Source organism: Bubalus bubalis, chromosome 1 (assembly GCF_019923935.1).
Source record: "Bubalus bubalis isolate 160015118507 breed Murrah chromosome 1, NDDB_SH_1, whole genome shotgun sequence".
Lineage (NCBI taxonomy): Eukaryota > Metazoa > Chordata > Mammalia > Artiodactyla > Bovidae > Bubalus > Bubalus bubalis.
Genome location: NC_059157.1, coordinates 112,603,801 through 112,621,536, shown reverse-complemented (window position 1 = coordinate 112,621,536; position 17,736 = coordinate 112,603,801). Strand labels below are relative to the sequence as shown.

The 17,736-nt window shown below is 49.3% G+C and overlaps 1 protein-coding gene across 4 annotated transcripts in view; it reads left to right on the top strand.

Annotated features, from left to right (window-relative positions):
* The window catches only part of SEMA5B (semaphorin 5B), a 127,237-nt gene extending 117,611 nt beyond the window's left edge, over window positions 1-9,626 (top strand). For 2 of the 4 annotated variants that reach the window (XM_025285179.2, XM_044942557.1), the window contains 11 exons: window positions 2,019-2,136; window positions 2,277-2,458; window positions 3,482-3,625; window positions 3,826-3,973; window positions 4,114-4,339; window positions 4,688-4,906; window positions 5,334-5,504; window positions 5,607-5,756; window positions 6,090-6,134; window positions 6,569-6,774; window positions 7,004-9,626. In XM_025285179.2, the coding sequence (XP_025140964.2) occupies window positions 2,019-2,136; window positions 2,277-2,458; window positions 3,482-3,625; window positions 3,826-3,973; window positions 4,114-4,339; window positions 4,688-4,906; window positions 5,334-5,504; window positions 5,607-5,756; window positions 6,090-6,134; window positions 6,569-6,774; window positions 7,004-7,162 (1,768 nt within the window). In that variant the 3' untranslated portion in view covers window positions 7,163-9,626. The remainder of the gene's footprint in view (window positions 1-2,018; window positions 2,137-2,276; window positions 2,459-3,481; window positions 3,626-3,825; window positions 3,974-4,113; window positions 4,340-4,687; window positions 4,907-5,333; window positions 5,505-5,606; window positions 5,757-6,089; window positions 6,135-6,568; window positions 6,775-7,003) is intronic. The other 2 variants (XM_044942549.1, XM_044942551.1) reach the window with 2 other exon arrangements.
* Window positions 9,627-17,736: the final 8,110 nt, after the last annotated feature.

Below are 17,736 nucleotides of genomic sequence, written 5' to 3'. Positions count from 1 at the left end.
GGAGCCTGATATGGCTTATTGAACTCACCAAAAATAAAGAACTCCCCTGACAGGTGATTTTCCCTGAAGCTTCAAGAGAAAAGGAAGATTCTATCCTAGACTCATGAAAAGGGGCAGCCCCTTGACTCCTTTGTGTATCCCTTCAGTGCTAGGCAGCCTTGGCCCCTTTGGCCAATGGAAAACCCCTCTGCAGACTCAACTCATGGCGTGGGCTCCCCCACCCTCTTTGTCATGCAGCACCTCCTTCACCCCAAGCCTCTTCTGCTTTCTAACCTCCAATTTCTGCTCCATTCGCAGTGCGCTCCTAGATTGTCCGCAGCAGGCCCACTGCTGTGGAGCAGCCAGGCCTTGTCAGAGGGAGTGGAAGTTGGGGAAAGAAAGGCAGAAGGGACCCAGGGTATCCCCTGAGATTGGCGGTGGGCTCTCTGGGTGTTGGAGGGAACTTCCTTCAGGCTTCAGAAGCTGAGATTGTGTTGACTTAGCAATGGATAGCACATCCTGATTCCCTAATTCCCATACTCTTTCCCCCCGCCCTTGAAGTCTTATTGGTAGAGACACAATTTTTTTTGTTGTTGTTAAAAACTATAGAGGATACACCCGGAGAAGGCAATGGCACCCCACTCCAGTACTCTTGCCTGGAAAATCCCATGGATAGAGGAGCCTGGTAGGCTGCAGTCCATGGGATCTCGAAGAGTCAGACATGACTGAGTGACTTCACTTTCACTTTTCACTTTCACACATTGGAGAAGGAAATGGCAACCCACTCCAGTGTTCTTGCCTGGAAAATCCCAGGGACGGGATAGCCCGGTGGGCTGTCGTCTATGGGGTCGCACAGAGTCGGACACGACTGAAGCGACTTAGCAGCAGCAGCAGCAGCAGCATAGAGGATACAATGACTAAGTCAGAGGAGAAAGGAAAGAGAGGAGCCTAGGATATGAGAAGTGGAAGCTTTGAGGCATGCATCGGTGTGTGAACCGTTCCTCTCCTGGCTTACTGCAGATCGACCAGATCGGCCTGCCTGGGAAGAGGAACCTGGGATGTGACCCCTGCCCCATCCCAGTTTGAGCTTATTCTTATGATGCTAGTGCACTGGATGCTGGGCCCTGCCACTGAGCAGCACAAGCATGTGGATGTCCAGGTGACCCTGGATTATGTCCCCTGCATCTATGTTTTAAGGCATGGGCCCATGTTTAGTCGATGTGTGAAGTCAGATACAGCCTCCAGCTGGGACGCAGAAGCGTAAGGGGAAGAGTGTGGTGGTGGTGGTGGTAGGGGGTGCCTAGATTCTAACCCCAGCTCGGTCATGTAAAATTTGTGTGATCTTCGGGAAATACCTCTTCCCTTCTCTGTGATTGTTTCTTCCTTTGTTTAACAGAAAGGTTGTATTATGGATGCCCACGATTCCCAACCTGGCTCCCACTAGAATCATCCACAAGCTTTTAAACCCCCTACCACCCACCCAGAGATACTTTGTCTGGGATGGGCCCAAGTATCAGTACTTTTCAAAAAGCTCCTTTAGTGATTCTGATGTGCAGCCAGGGTTGAGAACCACTGATTCAGATCATCTGTAAGGTCCTTTCCATCACTATAATTATAGCGTCTGGCAGGGAGTTACTGCCTCTTTGGGTTTCTGCTCACCACACCTTCACCTGTGGCCCTAGATGTGCAGTGTGGAACCCTTGACTCAGGCAAGTACTCAGACTCAGTAGTTTCTTGGTTAAGTGTGCAGGCTCTGGAGGGTAAGAGTGTGAGTCCAGGGTTAGCTCTGGTTTTCCTCCATATAACATGGGGATAATAACAGTACCTTCCTCACTGAGTTGTTGCACTGAGTTAATTCACACTTGTAAAGTGCTTAAAATGATGCCTGGCACACAGTAAGGAGTCAAGGAACTTAGTTACTATTGTGGAAGACATCTGGATGAGAGGGGTGTCCAGAGAGGAGTGTCCAGGCATATTCTTGGGATGCAGATGAGGGTGGGAGTCCAGTGGGCTTGAGGCTCCGGACCTCTGTCTGGCAGGGCCTGCCTGGGGGCACGGGACCCGTACTGCGGCTGGGATGGAAAGCAGCAACGTTGCAGCACTCTCGAGGACAGCTCCAACATGAGCCTCTGGACCCAGAACATCACAGCATGTCCTGTGAGCACCCTTTTGTAGCCCCTACCAGGGACCTCTTCCCCCGAATTCAGGCCAACTGTCCACCAGTGTCCCCACAGGCCTTGTGTCTTCTCTGCCCCTGCCTTGGGTGACAGGGTCGTGCTCTCGATGTGTGTCCACAGGTGCGAAATGTGACTCGGGATGGGGGCTTCGGCCCATGGTCACCATGGCAACCATGTGAGCACTTGGATGGGGACAACTCAGGCTCTTGCTTGTGTCGGTCCCGAGCCTGTGACTCCCCTCGACCCCGCTGTGGGGGCCTCGACTGCCTGGGGCCAGCCATTCACATTGCCAACTGCTCCAGGTATGTGAGGATACAGGGCAGGCCCTCGGTGGCCTTGGAATGGAGTAAGGGGAATAGAGCAAATGGGGCATCATCCCAGCCAGGTGTTTAGACTAAGGGACAGAAAATACTTCAGGGCTGTGTAGGAGACTGGACAGGTGGCTGAGGTCTGAGGCAGGAAACAGCACTGGGAGAGTTTCCAGGCCAGTGGGAGAGAAGTGTCTGCCTGGTGGTGCTTTGCAGACAAAGAAGAAGTCTGGATAGGCATAGAAGTCACTCCCAGACGATCTATAGCCTCAATAAGCCTTGCAGTCCCCAACTGGAAGGACAGCATGGGATGGCAGTAGCCACCTAATCACTCTGAGATTCTCTAAATGGGGGTTACGGTGCCCTCCTTGAAGGTTGTTGGGAGGGTTAAATGAGACTCTCTCCCTATGTAGAGAGAGAGAGAGAGCTGCCTACTACCTACTGCACTGCCTACTACCTGGGGACTCCCTAAAGTGGTTAAAATAAATAATCCAAAATTCCAGGCACTCTTAAAATAATTTTATATCCATTTATTAACTTAACCATCACAACATCCTCACAGAGTAGGATACAATCAGTATCCTTACTTTAAAGTTAAGAGTATGATGAAACACAGAAGATTTGGATAAATCGCCCAGCCTTAAAAAGCCAGTTAGTTGTAGAACCAAAATTTGTAAGGTCTGCCAGCCAACAAGGCTGAAACAAAGGTTACAGATGGGAAAGGACTTCTTCTCTAGAGAAGATGTCCTTTGTCCCTGCAAGTAGAGGCCATGTCCTATCGCTGTGCTCTAAGCATGAGTACAGCCTGGTGTATAGCAGAAGGCTTTCAATCTATGTTCGAGTGAACAAATGAATGCAGGAGTACGTCATTCCTGAGATGGTTTGGCTAGGGGCTATTGTATTTCCCGTGAATGGCACTTCCTGACAACAATACAAAACCCATATATGCAGATATTATTAGATTGGAGAGGCTAGGACTCAGAGGGTCATTGTCTCTGTCCCCTCTGGCCCCACCAGGAATGGGGCATGGACACCGTGGTCGTCTTGGGCCCTGTGCAGCACCTCCTGTGGGATCGGATTCCAGGTCCGCCAGCGAAGCTGCAGCAACCCTGCGCCGCGCCACGGGGGCCGCATCTGCGTGGGCAAGAGCCGGGAGGAGCGGTGAGTTAGGGTGTGGCTGGAGGTTTCCGCGACAAGCCAGCCCCGAGATCCCCGACTTCCCGGGGCCCCCCAGAAGGTGGTCTGGATTCTCTGGGTGATCCAATGGACCCTCGTTTTCCCAATTTTCCCCAAGTCTCACAATCCCAGTGACCTCTCATAGGAAAAGGAGGAGTAATGACTCCTCCCGTTCTGCTCCTCAGGTTCTGTAACGAAAACACGCCTTGCCCGGTGCCCATCTTCTGGGCATCCTGGGGCTCCTGGAGCAAGTGCAGCAGCAACTGTGGGGGCGGCGTGCAGTCGCGCCGCCGGACCTGTGAGAACGGCAACTCCTGCCCGGGCTGCGGCGTGGTGAGGGTCCGGCCGAGGCGGGGGCGGGCGCGGGATGCTTGGACCCGCAGCCCAGGGTAGGGCAGACGGGGCGGGGTCGGAGCTCAGGGGCAGGCCAGGGTCTGCACGGCTGTGAAACAGCACTGGATCTCACCCCGAAGGAGTTCAAGACGTGCAACCCTGAGGCCTGCCCCGAAGTGCGGCGCAACACGCCGTGGACGCCGTGGCTGCCGGTGAATGTGACCCAGGGCGGGGCGCGGCAGGAGCAGCGTTTCCGCTTCACTTGCCGTGCGCCGCTGCCCGACCCCCACGGGCTGCAGTTTGGCCGGAGGAGGATGGAAACCCGAACCTGCCCCGCGGACGGCTCAGGAGCCTGCGACACTGACGGTACAGCCCCAGGGCGATGGGGGCGGGGAAGGGGCGGGGTGGCGTGAGAGCTGGGGGACGGGTGGGCGGGGAAGGGTTGCGGTTTGGGAGAAGGCTTAGGTGGCGTGAAGTGACTTAGCAGCAGCAATGGTAAAGCACCTGCCTGCCAATGCAGGAGACGTATGCTGGTTCGATCCCTGGGTTGGGAAGATTCCCTGGAGGAGGGCATGGCAGCCTACTCCAGTATTCTTGCCTGGAGAGTCCCATGGACAGCTTGATGGGCTACAGTCCATGAGGTCGAAAAAGAGTCGGACACGACTGAAGCGACTTAACATTTTGGCTAAAGCTCAGCCCCCTCTATTCCTCCAGCCCTGGTGGAGGATCTCCTGCGCAGCGGGGGCGCCTCCCCGCTCATGGTGAGCGGGGCCTGGGCCGCCTGGGGCCCATGGTCCTCCTGCTCCCGGGACTGTGAGCTGGGTTTCCGCGTCCGCAAGAGAACATGCACGAACCCCGAGCCCCGAAACGGGGGCCTGCCCTGCGTGGGTGATGCCGCCGAGTATCAGGACTGCAACCCGCACGCTTGTCCAGGTAACCCTCCACCAAGGAATCTTGCCCAGGGAACCCCTCGCCCAGGGAACTCCCAGGCCTACCCAGGCCTCAGCTCAAGCGTGGAGACCACTCCTCCCCGCCCACTCTGCACACGAGGCCCCAAAGCAATTTCTTTGGCCCTGAAAATGGACACAGCAGGGACCAGGCATTTCCTCACCCTCTGTTCTGCTATTTTCTCTTCCCTAATGGGTTAGCCAGAGAAGATGCTTAATTTGACATGGAGTTGGTTTTGGGGGTCTTCTCTGCAGCCTGCATTTGCCCTGCCTCCCCTGAGGGAAGGGGGCACTCCCTCACAGTGGGCTGTAGGCATGGGGTGGCCTGGGCAGAGTGACCTGGGATGGGGAAAAGACTGTCTTGGGCCCTGCCTGCACCCGTGGCCCCTCTTCATACACCACGTGCCTTGCAGTGAGGGGTGCCTGGTCTTGCTGGACCTCTTGGTCCCCGTGCTCTGCCTCCTGCGGTGGCGGCCACTACCAACGCACCCGTTCCTGCACCAGCCCTGCACCTTCCCCCGGCGAGGACATTTGTCTCGGGCTGCACACGGAGGAGGCGCTGTGTGCCACAGAGGCCTGCCCAGGTACTGAGTGCGTCTGGTAGGATCTGGGGAGCAACTGTGGAGCCTGCCCATCCCAACTATGAGATCTGAGGAGTTAACTTCATCCCAACCCACAACCTACAGAAGGCTGGTCGCCGTGGTCTGAGTGGAGTGCATGCACTGAGGACGGAGTGCAAAGCCGTGACAGGCACTGTGAGGAGCTGGTCCCTGGGCCCAGCGCTTGTGCTGGAAACAGCAGCCAGAGCCGCCCCTGCCCTTACAGCGAGATTCCCGGTGGGTCTTCTAGCCAGCACCTTCACACCCACCCTCTCTGCTCTGAGTCCCCAACTTCCTTCCCCTTCTGAACTATTCTATGGGGTGCGGGATGAAACGCCAGAGGGGACGTTCACACACTTCGGGCCTTTGTCCCTTCTCATCTAGTGGATGGGCCAACCCTTCTCAGAGGTGAGGTTCTGGGGGAGACAAAGAGGAGTGAAAGTCTCCAGTCCCAGTCCCACAGGTTACTGCTGACCCAGGGGTCCTTTGAGAGAGACATACCGAGCCCTAAGAGGGACCCATCCCCTCCCCTCCCTGCCTCTGACACCCACTCTGCTTGTCTTCGTGCAGTGATCCTGCCTGCCTCCAGTGTGGATGAGGCTACCAGCTGTGGAGGTAAAAGGAACCTGCCCCAGCTCACAACGCTGCATTTCTACCCACCACCACCCCTACAAGGAGGAGGCCCACCTACTCCAAAATCTGGAGTCTACTTCTTGCTCTGGACATGCAGACCTTATTGAGGTCCTGCACTGCTTTAGACCATATGTAGGGGAGTCCAGGCAGTTCCACCCTTGTCCCCCAACTAAGAAGTGGTTGTCTAGTCTGTATTCAAGAGGAGTCACACAACTCCACACCACTGGCTGCCTCCTCTGATCCAAGCCACAGGTGGTCCTGTGAGACAGGTCCTTGGTGACAGGCCACTCAGCTTCCTTGTTTCTGATAGCTCTGGCCTCAAAGCCCTTTATGTCTCAGAGCCTCCTCTCAGGAGGCCGTTGGTGGGGGGTCTTCACAGTGGCCCTTTCCTTACTTCTGGCCTCTTGCTCTCCCAGGGTTCAGTCTCATCCACCTGGTGGCCACAGGTATCTCCTGCTTCCTGGGCTCTGGGCTGCTGACCTTGGCGGTGTACCTGGCCTGCCAGCATTGCCAGCACCAGTCCCAGGAGTCCACGCTCGTCCATCCCGCCACCCCCAACCACCTGCACTACAAGGGTGGGGGCACCCCCAAGAATGAGAAGTACACGCCCATGGAATTCAAGGTGGGAGCCCTCCTGTAGAAGCAGGGGCTGGGTGAAGGGTGCAGGGGTCCTGGCCCTAAGCTGGGCATCACTGGGATGAGCTCTCAGAGGGGGCAGTGGTACTGTAAACAGAACACTGTGTCAACACCCAGAATGTTCTCTCATCGATGGGCTCCTGACTTCCTTGCCCTGGCCTGTTCCCTTGCCCCATCTCTCCTTTTCACCCTTTCCTCTCTTCCTTCTCCCACAGACCCTGAACAAGAATAACCTGATCCCTGATGACAGAGCCAACTTCTACCCGTTGCAGCAGACCAACGTGTACACAACCACCTACTACCCAAGCCCACTGAACAAACACAGCTTCCGGCCTGAGGCCTCACCTGGACAACGGTGCTTCCCCAACAGCTGATATCACTGTCCAGGGGACTTGGGCTCCTTGCCTTCCAAAGGCACAGAGCAGGTGGAGATGGGACGGTGGAGCCAGTTTGGTGTTCTCCCTCTGCAGTAGGCCAGAAACTTGCTGCCTTGCCTTGCCAGGGGTCCCATCCGGCTTCAGAGAGCTCTGGCTGGCAGTGACCATGGGGGAGAGGGCTGGCTTCAGGCTGGCACGTGGCTGCGGTTCTGGCTCAGCCCAGGTCTCTCATGGCCTGCTTGCAACCCACCATCATGCTGATCTCCCCTGCCATGTCTGGGCTGTGGACCTGCTAGGCATGTGAGGGAATTGGAGAGTGAGACATCAGGAAGGCAGGCTCTTAGGTTTGGGTTGGAAATGATGGCCTGTGTGGCTCTCATGGGCTGAGTCTGCCCCTCTCTGGCTGGCCCCAGGAAGGGCCTGGGCCACATCCCGATTATCTTGGAAAGAAACTAATCTAATGGCCCTAATAGTTCTGGATTCTCTGCCCAGGGCTGGGCCATTGTGGTGCTGCCCCAGTATGACATGGGGACCAAGGCTGGCCCAGGTTGTCCACCTTCTCCTAGCAGTCTGAACATGGCCCAGGGACGTCCCTCTGGTCAGAGGCAGTGGGAACTGGGGGCTGGAGGCTGATCTTTGCTGAGAAGTCCTTTAATCTGGGCTGGCACATCCCTCAGCCTTTCCTTCAGAGTGCACTGCACGAATGGTAGCCCAGGGGCAAGGGAGGCGGGAGTCCAGCCCCCATGCTGCTCTGGAGACTGCCTTCCAGTTGCTGCTTGATGTAGCTGTTGGCTGAGACCTGCTTGGGAGTCTGTGCTGGCCCCTCATCTGTTCAGGAACACACACACACACGTACACACACAATCACAATCTGCTACAGCAACAAAAAGGATGTTAGGCTGTGGCATGATTAATTAAAGATGATACCCAGTCTCCAAATGTAACGTTGTCTTCGTGCATATGTTTGTGGGCTCTTCTTGGCATGGTCTGATCAATTAGGGCAATGCACTGGGGTGACAGATGATATTCTCACGGTGGGGCAGATGACCCAGGTAGAGTTTGACTTTAATAGAGGATAACTTGCCATTTGTGAATAAATCTCCACACACATGTTGCCCTAAACCCTTGTTGGAAAAGAGGTTACAGATAAACAAATTCACAAGTAGGGACACAAAGAAAACTCAAGGCAGTCCAACAGGAAATTTCTGCCTGTTCCCTTAGCAGCGCTATCAGGCTCCACAGTGGAAATATCTGAGTCCAGCAGGGGAGTATTAATGAGGGGTATTTTATGAGGTATTTACACTGCTGAGTTTAATAAATCAAAATTGACTGAGACATGAGTAAGCCTGTGAGGTGGGGGAAGCCTGCTGTAGTTTTTGCCGGATTAAATCAAAATAGCCTCAAAGTCTCAGCCCAGGAAATCAGTGCTTCCATTTTGGATGAGACTGATGGACATGTTAAATTTAGAGAGCAATTTCCTGACTTAATTGGCTGGATCAATTCTTACAGGATTCCCGGCAAAGTCTACTTGTAGGTTAGGCTGTAAAGTGTGAGATCCTGGGGATAGATGAGGCAGAGAATCTTGGGGAGGAGAGGAGGAGGAAGAAAAGAGCATTCCGGGCCCGCGTGTCTTGGCGACCTTTGTGCTCACTGGGACAAGGGCAACAGGAGACCTTTGTGCTCACCGGGACAAGGGCAACAGGAGACCTTTGTGCTCACCGGGACAAGGGCAACAGCAGTGGCCTCAGGCTGGGGTGGAGCCCAGTCAGAGCTCAGGGCACATACGAGGATTTCTGGGGATCCCCAAATCCCTTGAACTGGGGATTCCTCACTGGGTTCCTGCTCACCCTGTGAATGCGGAGCTTGTAGGGGTCTGTGCTAGATCTTGGGGTTTTGGATTCCCTTGGACTTCATAGGGACAGGGAGGTTCAAGAGTGTTCCAGGGCCCAGGGTGCCTGCTTCACAGGGGTCACTCATATGTGCCTGGTACTGTTCAGGTCTGGAGGAAGTAGTCATGGAGAATTCCTGTGGCATGCCCAGCCACTGTGACTGGAATGGCAACAGTGGGAGGTAAACCCATGTGTGTCATGGCAAAATATGTGCCATGACACTTGCATGCACACACACACACATACACACACTGAATTCTTTGTTCATAAAACCTGTTGTGTTTTTGGAGGCATGACCATTCATAACTCTGGAAAGGATCCACACTGCATGCAATGAGCTTGCATGGATGGCACAGGCTACTTCATAGGCTGGCCCAGAACTGAGGAAACCAGAAATGTGCTCCCTGATAAGGAGGGTGTGATGCTCTCTGGCAGGTGCTTGAGGCCACATGGATGGCTGCATGGTGTCAGGGAGCTAAAGTGTGAAAGAAAAAGGGGCTTCACTGGCTCAGCTGGCCCAGCTAGAACCTCCAGCAAGAGGGAGGAAGATGCCAGGTTGGGTGCTCCAAGCCTTCTTGGGCCTCTTGTCTCAAAATAACTCTGTGTGTGTGTGTGTGCATTTTCTTCTTATTAAAGTAGTATACTTTCACTGCGGAAAATTTAGAGAATTCAGGAAACCAAAAAGTACAATTAACAGTTATGTTGAAAAACAAAGCAGAGACTTGGGGAATGTAAATAAAGGGTGGTATCTCAACATCACTCCAAAAACATAGAGAACAAAAAACAAAAGCTCTGTCACTATTTTCAATAAAACTAGGATGTATCTGTAATCCCCAATCATAATACATGAAGACAGAAAGCAGATGAAGGAATAGCAATCATCTAGTAGAGTGGATGTGGGTCAAACCTGAGCACTCAATTTCAGAAGGAATCAGAAGTTGGAAGAATAAAGTATCAGGGAAGGTGGGGTTAAGGTAGGGGCCTAAAAAGAGAGGGGCTGGTTCATTTCTCCAGGAGGAAGAAATAGAGCTGGGCACCTTTTTCCTGTTAGGACAGATGAGATTTAGAACAAAAACCGGCCTCCTCTCTCTGGTGGCAGACACTGGCCGTGTGGTGGACAGTTATTGGGACCCAGAGTACAGAGTTCTTGTCTCATAGCCCAGTCTTTGAGCAGCTCAACTGTAACCCTTAAGCAGCCAAGATTAGGAGCCCATTAACAATGCAAAGAGATCATCTTCCCACATGGCCAGGCAGGTGAGGCGGCACACCTGGGCAAGTACCTGGGCTTCCTGCACTAGAGGTTAGATTCCAAGGCCTGGTTCCAAAGTCACACAGCACAATTTAAGCCTCTATATTCAAGTTAAATTTTAGCTTGATTTAGCACATGTCACCTGGAGAGAGAGGCTACAGACCAAACTTGCTTTGACATCTGGCAATGGAAAGGAATGATGCTGAAGCTGAAACTCCAGTACTTTGGCCACCTCATGCGAAGAGTTGACTCATTGGAAAAGACTCTGATGCTGGGAGGGATTGGGGGCAGCAGGAGAAGGGGACGACAGAGGATGAGATGGCTAGATGGCATCACCGACTCGATGGACGTGAGTTTGAGTGAACTTTGGGAGTTGGTGATGGATAGGGAGGCCTGGCATGCTGCAATTCATGGGGTTGCAAAGAGTCGGACACAACTGAGTGACTGAACTGAACTGAAAGCTTGCCTTTGACCTTGTTTTTTGTTGTTTAGTCACTGAGTCATGTCAGACTGTTTGTGACCCCATGAACTGCAGAACACCAGGCTTCCCTGTCCTTCACTATCTCCTGGAGTTTTCTCAAACTCATGTCTACTGAGTCAGCAATGCTATTTAACCATCTCATCTTCTGTCAACCCCTTCTCCTGCCCTTAGTCTTTCCTGGCATCAGGGTCTTTTCCAATGAGTCTGCTTTTCACATCAGGTAGCCAAAGTGTTGGAGCTTCAGCTTCAGCATCAGTCCTTCCAATGAATATTCAGTGTTGATTTCCTTTAGGATTGGCTGGTTTGATCTCCTTGCTGTCCAAGGGACTTGATATTCAGCCAAAAATCTGTGAATTGACTTTCAGCCCCAGCTTTTGGAAGTTTAATTGTAACATGGGCGGAGCACATGGCCATTATCAGCCAGCTGAGATCTGCCTCTTCACCAGGGCCTGGGCACTGGTGGGAGGACCCAAACTGGGTGCTGGACTAGTGCTCCCCGGTAGGGTAACCAGCAGGCACAAGGACCCCCTCCTCTTAACCAGAACTGGACCTTGGAGGGTGAAAGTTGAGTCTTAGGGCCTTGTCCTTTCTTGTCAGAACAGAGAGTAACATTTGCTTGGTGGAGATTTATAAGAACATCATTACCTGACTGTGACTGACCTGCAGAACAAAGGATCTGACACCAAGATGTTTGCTACAACTAACCACGCCTCCCTCACCTTTCCTAGAAAAGGGCTTTGCTGAAAGCTTTGAGGGAGTTTGGGGATTTTAAGGCATGAGCCACCCAGCTCCTTCTGGAGCCCTGCAGTAAACCTTTCTCTGCTCCAAATCCCAATGCTTTGATATTGTTTGGCCTCGCTGTGCAGCAGGCACACGGACTTGCATTCAATAACATAAATGTGTACTTTTTCATCATTTAAAGCACCCCGAGCTTGTGCCTGAGCTACAGCTGTGGTTAATAGGTTACCGTTATATCAATTCAACTTGTCAACTCTGGTGACATGCACAGGGCACACCATTTAGATTTATTGTTAATAGATCACACTCACTATAAATGTCTAGATGAATCTTGAAGTGAAATCTCTATACTTCATATGTTGAAATTCAATTAGTCAGTAGAACTATATATGCATATTTATTACTGTAAGAGTAAAATGCTCCAATTATAATGATTGTGAAAGCTGCTAATTTTATGTTCAAACACAATTAAGCCCTTTAAAATTAGCAAATGAATAGGGAACAAGAATGAGAGTTTAAAAGAATATTGAGAGACAATGGTAGCTAGATAACTTTAGGAAGAACATTATAGTCTTTGTGAGCTGTGTTCTCGGTCACTAAGTTATGTCCAACTCTTTGCGACCCCCTGGACTGTAGCCCACCAGTCTCCTCTGTCCGTGGAATTTTCCAGGCAAGAACGCTGGACTGGGTTGCAGTTTCCTCCTCCAGGGGATCTTCCCAAACCAGGGATTGAAACCTGTGTCTCTTGCATCTCCTGCATTGGCAGGCGAATTCTTTACCACTGTACCACCTGGGAAGCCCATTAATTTAAAATAATACAAGGCAGAATAATAGAGATTTGATTAAATCATAATTCTAATATTTGCCAACTGGCTTGGTGTCTATCATTCATTATGTTAAACAAAATAATCTTTAACCATTATGTTTAAATGTTGGTATTTAATTCCATTTTGGTTATGAGCTTTTCAAGAATAAAGTCTATTTGGGAATTCACATCTTATCAAAATGGATTTTTAGAAAAGAATGTCAGTTTTTCGACTTCATTTTGTAGGCAGAAAATATTACCAAAGTGTTTATAATATCCATGGCACATCACCTTTAATCTAGACATAATACAGAACATAAAAGGAATGGAGAAAAGAAAAAAGTCCAGGAAAATATAATATCCAAAAACATCCCTGGTTTCTCTACTGTTCTTAGTGAAGTGAGCGTCTATTTAGCACCACAAAACTGCAGCTGACCACACCGAGCAATTATTAATATTCTTCCTGCACTGTGATGTCAAGTTTAAAATTTAAATATGTAATATTAATCATTTAATTTAATTAATATAATTTTAATAGCAAAATTATAAGAATAATTGCATTCTTTGTGATGAGATTTTAGATTAATTCCTAAAATCCCAGATGTGATCACACACATCTCAGAGAGGCACACATCTCCAAGGTGCTCCCTTCTCTCTGCCCCTCATTGTGGCCCTGTCCCCCAGGTACCTGGTCAGACCCCTCTGAGGGCCCCCACCACTCCTGTTCAAACCATGTCTGCTCAATATCCAAGGTTTCCTGGGTCTCCATTCTCTTAACTGGATGAGCAGAATCCAGCTTCAGTGTGACTGGTTGACACTGCCTTATAATTAAGGCTAACCTCAATAGAAGAAAGGAGCAGACCGCAATGCCAGAGAAAGTGGCTGAGCTGGCTGGGAGGGTGGGATTCTGTAACTGGAGGGGCACACTCCACTCTCCAGCTGTTGTTCTCTTCTGCCTCCTGCCTCCTCCCAACTACCGTGCTGAGGAGATTCTCCACCCACAGGGTGTAAGACTGACTTGGCCTGTGACCTTCACCTTTAAATTTCCTTTCAGAGAAAAGAGGAGTTTGAGATGTTTGGTTTGCTGCCTGGGCCCCTCCAGGAACAGTCAATGTGCCAAGGTAAATCCACTTTCTGAGCATGCTGTCTCCCTCTCCCAGGAGCATGCCCAGAACTCAGCCAGCTCTGGCCTCCACTGCTAGTTCTTTAGTGAGAGGTGGCGCGGTGGCTATAAGTAGTAGTGAGTGGTAGTACTGCCTTTAAAAAAAAACACATACTTTCTGAAAGAATTTTGAAAACTTTAGTTACACCCTTATAATTTTTACATTGACATCTAAAATTTTTCATCACAGCTTAAAGTGCTACAAAGGATGTAATTTCTGGCATATTGCAAATACTGCCATTTAAAAATAAAACCATTCTTTTAAATGTAACTAATAGCATCTAAGGAAGGGCTTCCCAGGTGGTGCTTGTGGTAAAGAACCCTCCTGCCAACACAGGAACCATTCTCTGAATGTCTTTATGTCTGAGACATAAGAGACGTGTGTTTGATCCCTGGGTGGGGAAGATCCCCTGGAGGAGGGCATGGCAACCCACTCCAGTATTCTTGCCTACAGATCCCATGGACAGAGGAGCCTGGCGGTCTACAGTCCATGGGGTCACAGAAAGCCAGACATGACTAAAGTGACTTAACAATAGCATCTAAAAAACAAAGCATTAAAAAAAAAATACAGGAAAAGCTATATTTTTAAGCTTGAAAGTCTTTTATTGTTCACACTATCATACTTCTTTGCAACTAAAACATATCTGTGAAAAGAAATCCTAATTTTAAAAAAGTATAAGTTAAAAATTATTTGGGATCAAGATACCATGATTATTATTAACATCAAACATAGAGATACTTGAATTTTGACAATTATTAAATGTAAAGTTAAATTTTAGAGGGCAGCAGTTTAGAATTTATCACTAGAATGAGAAAGATTAACAGCAGAGAGATAAAGTGAGTGTGTTAGGGCTTACAAAGCATGCATCAATAATTATTGTCAAGTGCGTTATTTACAGAAGAATCCACAATATACTCCTGGTAGAATGTGGACATTGAAATCTATGGTAGGAATTTAGAACAATAGAGAAGGTGGCAATGATAACAAGGAAGCAATGGTATTCATCTTTTGCTTATAATCAAGTAATATGCATCAATGTAAAAGATGAGTATGGATTTATGGTATTTGGTAATGTTTTGACAAAATTTAATAAAAACCAATAAAATGTTTAGAAGAAAGAATAGGAGAAAATCTTCATGAGCTTGGGGTAGGCAAGGATTTTATATGACACTCAAAGCACAGTCCATAAAAGAAAACTGCTAAATCATACTTCATCAAAATAAAGAACTTCTCTTTGAAAGACCCTGTTAAAAGAGTTAAAAGATAATCCACTGGGCTGGGAATTCTCTGGTGATCTAGTGTAGCACTGCATGCTTTCATTGCCTAAAGCGTGGGTGCAAACCCTGGCCAGGGAACTAAGATCCCACAAGCCACGTGGTGTGGCCAAAGGGAAAAAAAAGGAGATAATCCACTGATGAGGAGAAAACACTGGTAAATCCAGAATATATAAAGAACTATCAAGGTGCAGTAACAAGAAAACAAAGAACCCAAGAATAAATATGCAAAAGTCTTGAAAGACCTTTCACCAGAAAAAAATGATGAATGCCAAATAAACATGTGGAAACATGCCATTTGCCATTAGAAAAAAAATGTGAATTAAAACCACAGTGAGGTACCGTAACAACTATTAAAATGGCTAAAATTGAAAAGACTGATCATACCAAGTGTGACGAAGATGTGGAATAAGGGAAACTCTCCTACACGCTGGCAGAATGTAAAATGGGACAACCACTTCAGAAAATAGTTTGGCAGCTTCTTAAATAAACATATATTTATTGTATAATCCAGTCATTCCACTCCTAAGTATTGACCGAGGAGACAGGAAAGTATACTTCCATACAAAGACACAAATGTTCATAGCACTTGTATTTGTAAGGGCCCAAAATCAGATACAGTCTAAATATCCATTACCAGGTGAAGGGATAAACAAATTGTGGTATATTCATACAATGGATACATTCAGCAATAAGAAAGAGCAAAATATTGATACATGGAGCAAATGAATGAATGAGTGAAAGGACTCAGAGAAAAAGAAAGAATATCTACTGTATTGTTCCATGTATATACAATTCTAGAAAATGAAACATCTGAAATGGCAGAAGGCAGATCAGTGATTGCCTAGGGATGGGATATGGTTGACAGGGCAGGTGGAGGGAAGGATGTTAAAGAGGCAACAGATAAGTTCATTTATCCTGATGGTGGCAGTGGTTTCATGGGTATGCGCATGTAGCACAGAGCTTGCGTCATATACTTTAAATACCCAAGGCTAACTGCATGTCTGTTCTATCTCCATAAAGCCGTTAAAAAGCGTGAATACATGCCCAAGAAAATATAAAATACTAACTTAGTTCTTAGAATGTTTCCTTTACTTGAATGTGTACTATTTAGCTATCTGAAGTACACAGGGAAACACCTTCCTCCCCGTCTTTGAAAGGCTCTGGATTTTGCCCACAGGGAGGGCTGGGTGACAAAGGACTCTCTTAGAGCTCTTCCTGCAGCTGAGAGTGGGGAAGAGAGACAGGAGGAGCTTCCAAAGCCCCGTGCTTCACTGCAATCTCAAACATTCTGAGATACCGTTAGGTAAGGCTGCAGCCCTGACAGGCACGCGTCACATGGGAGAAGTCAGGTCCTGCCACCTTGACCGCCTCTCACTGATCTCAGCCCTGAGCTTGAGTCGGCAGATACTCTCTCTGATGGTCTGAGGAAAGGGAGTGCTTGGTTTCCTTAAATCTGTCACTCTGTGAAACTCTTGTGCTCGTGTGCCCTGGTCTGAAGGCCCCTGACACAGAGGGATTGTCACTAACATGGGTCCCTGGACTTTTTCTTTAGTTACTAGAAATTGAGGCCAGATGAGAATTCCATGCAAGGCTTTATTGGGGTTTGTGCTGCAGCACTAGGCAGTGAAAACAAGTAACAGCTGCCCTTGTGCACTCTGGGACAGGAGCAGCTTGGGTCCTTAAAGGGGTTAACAACAGGTGGGTCCATGGGCTGGGCAGGAGACACAGCTTAGGTAGTCTGCCCACCCTCTTGGTGGTGTCATGAGTGGGGATCATAGATAGCGTACCCTGCTTTTGCTCTTGGGACCTCAGAAATGGCAGTTGGTTTGTGGCCTTTTTTGTATCTTCTTGTCCATAATTTGTCCCACCTGCGCTCTGTGCAGTTATGTTTAATCCCTTATAATTTCTTTGTATTCCATTGCCTGAGGAGATGTGTGTCCAGGGCCAAGCACTCCAGTGTAGGTCCCAGGTTCCAGCCTAACATGATGACCCTGGACTTTCGAATTCTAGACCCAGCATTTACTGTGATATGTGAGGTAGGGGAAGGCAATGGCAACCCACTCCAGTACTCTTGCTTGGAAAATCCCATGGGTGGAGGAGCCTGGTAGGCTGCAGGCCATGGGGTCACTAAGAGTCAGACACGACTGAGCAACGTCACTTTCACTTTTCACTTTCATGCGTTGGAGAAGGAAATGGCAACCCACTCCAGTGTTCTTGCCTGGAGAATCCCAGGGACGGGGGAGCCTGGTGGGCTGCCGTCTATGGGGTCGCACAGAGTCGGACACGACTGAAGCGACTTAGCAGCAGCAGCAGTGAGGTAGGAACAGTGACACTTACCTTGCAGGTCTGTTGTGAAGAGTAAATTGACTCTAGAACAGGGCCTTGTACAAAGGTTGGCCACGCAAATACACTGCTCTTGGGAAAGCTCCTTTACTCGTGTGTGTGTGTGTGTGTGAGTGTGTGTGTGTGTGTGTGTGTGTGTGTGTGTGAGACACAGCCTTGCCCAGGACCTACTTCCTCCTGGTTGGAGCCCAGAGCTCTGTAGCCACAACCTGAGCTCAAATACATCCCTGGCTCATCATCTATTTGACCTTGGGCAATTTGTTCTTATGCAAAATGGAGCTAATAATAGAACCTATCCTGGGTTTGCTATGAGGGCTGAAGCCTGGAAAGTGCTTACAGCAGGATCAGGCACTTAGCAAGCACCCAAAACTGTTATCATTGTTACTGAGCTAAGCATGGGAGTTAGGTTGTTTTTGCAATCTGAGTCACTGGGATGTCAAAGTAAATATGTGTCGACTGAAAAATGCACAACATAAAAGTTTGAGAATTATGTTTTATTTGGTGAAACTTCTGGAGACTTAAGCCTGGAAGACAGTTTCTCAGATAGCTCCAAGGGACAGCTCCGAAGATATAAGGGAGGAGCCAGGATATACAGGAGTTTTGCAACAAAAACCAGACAGTCAAAA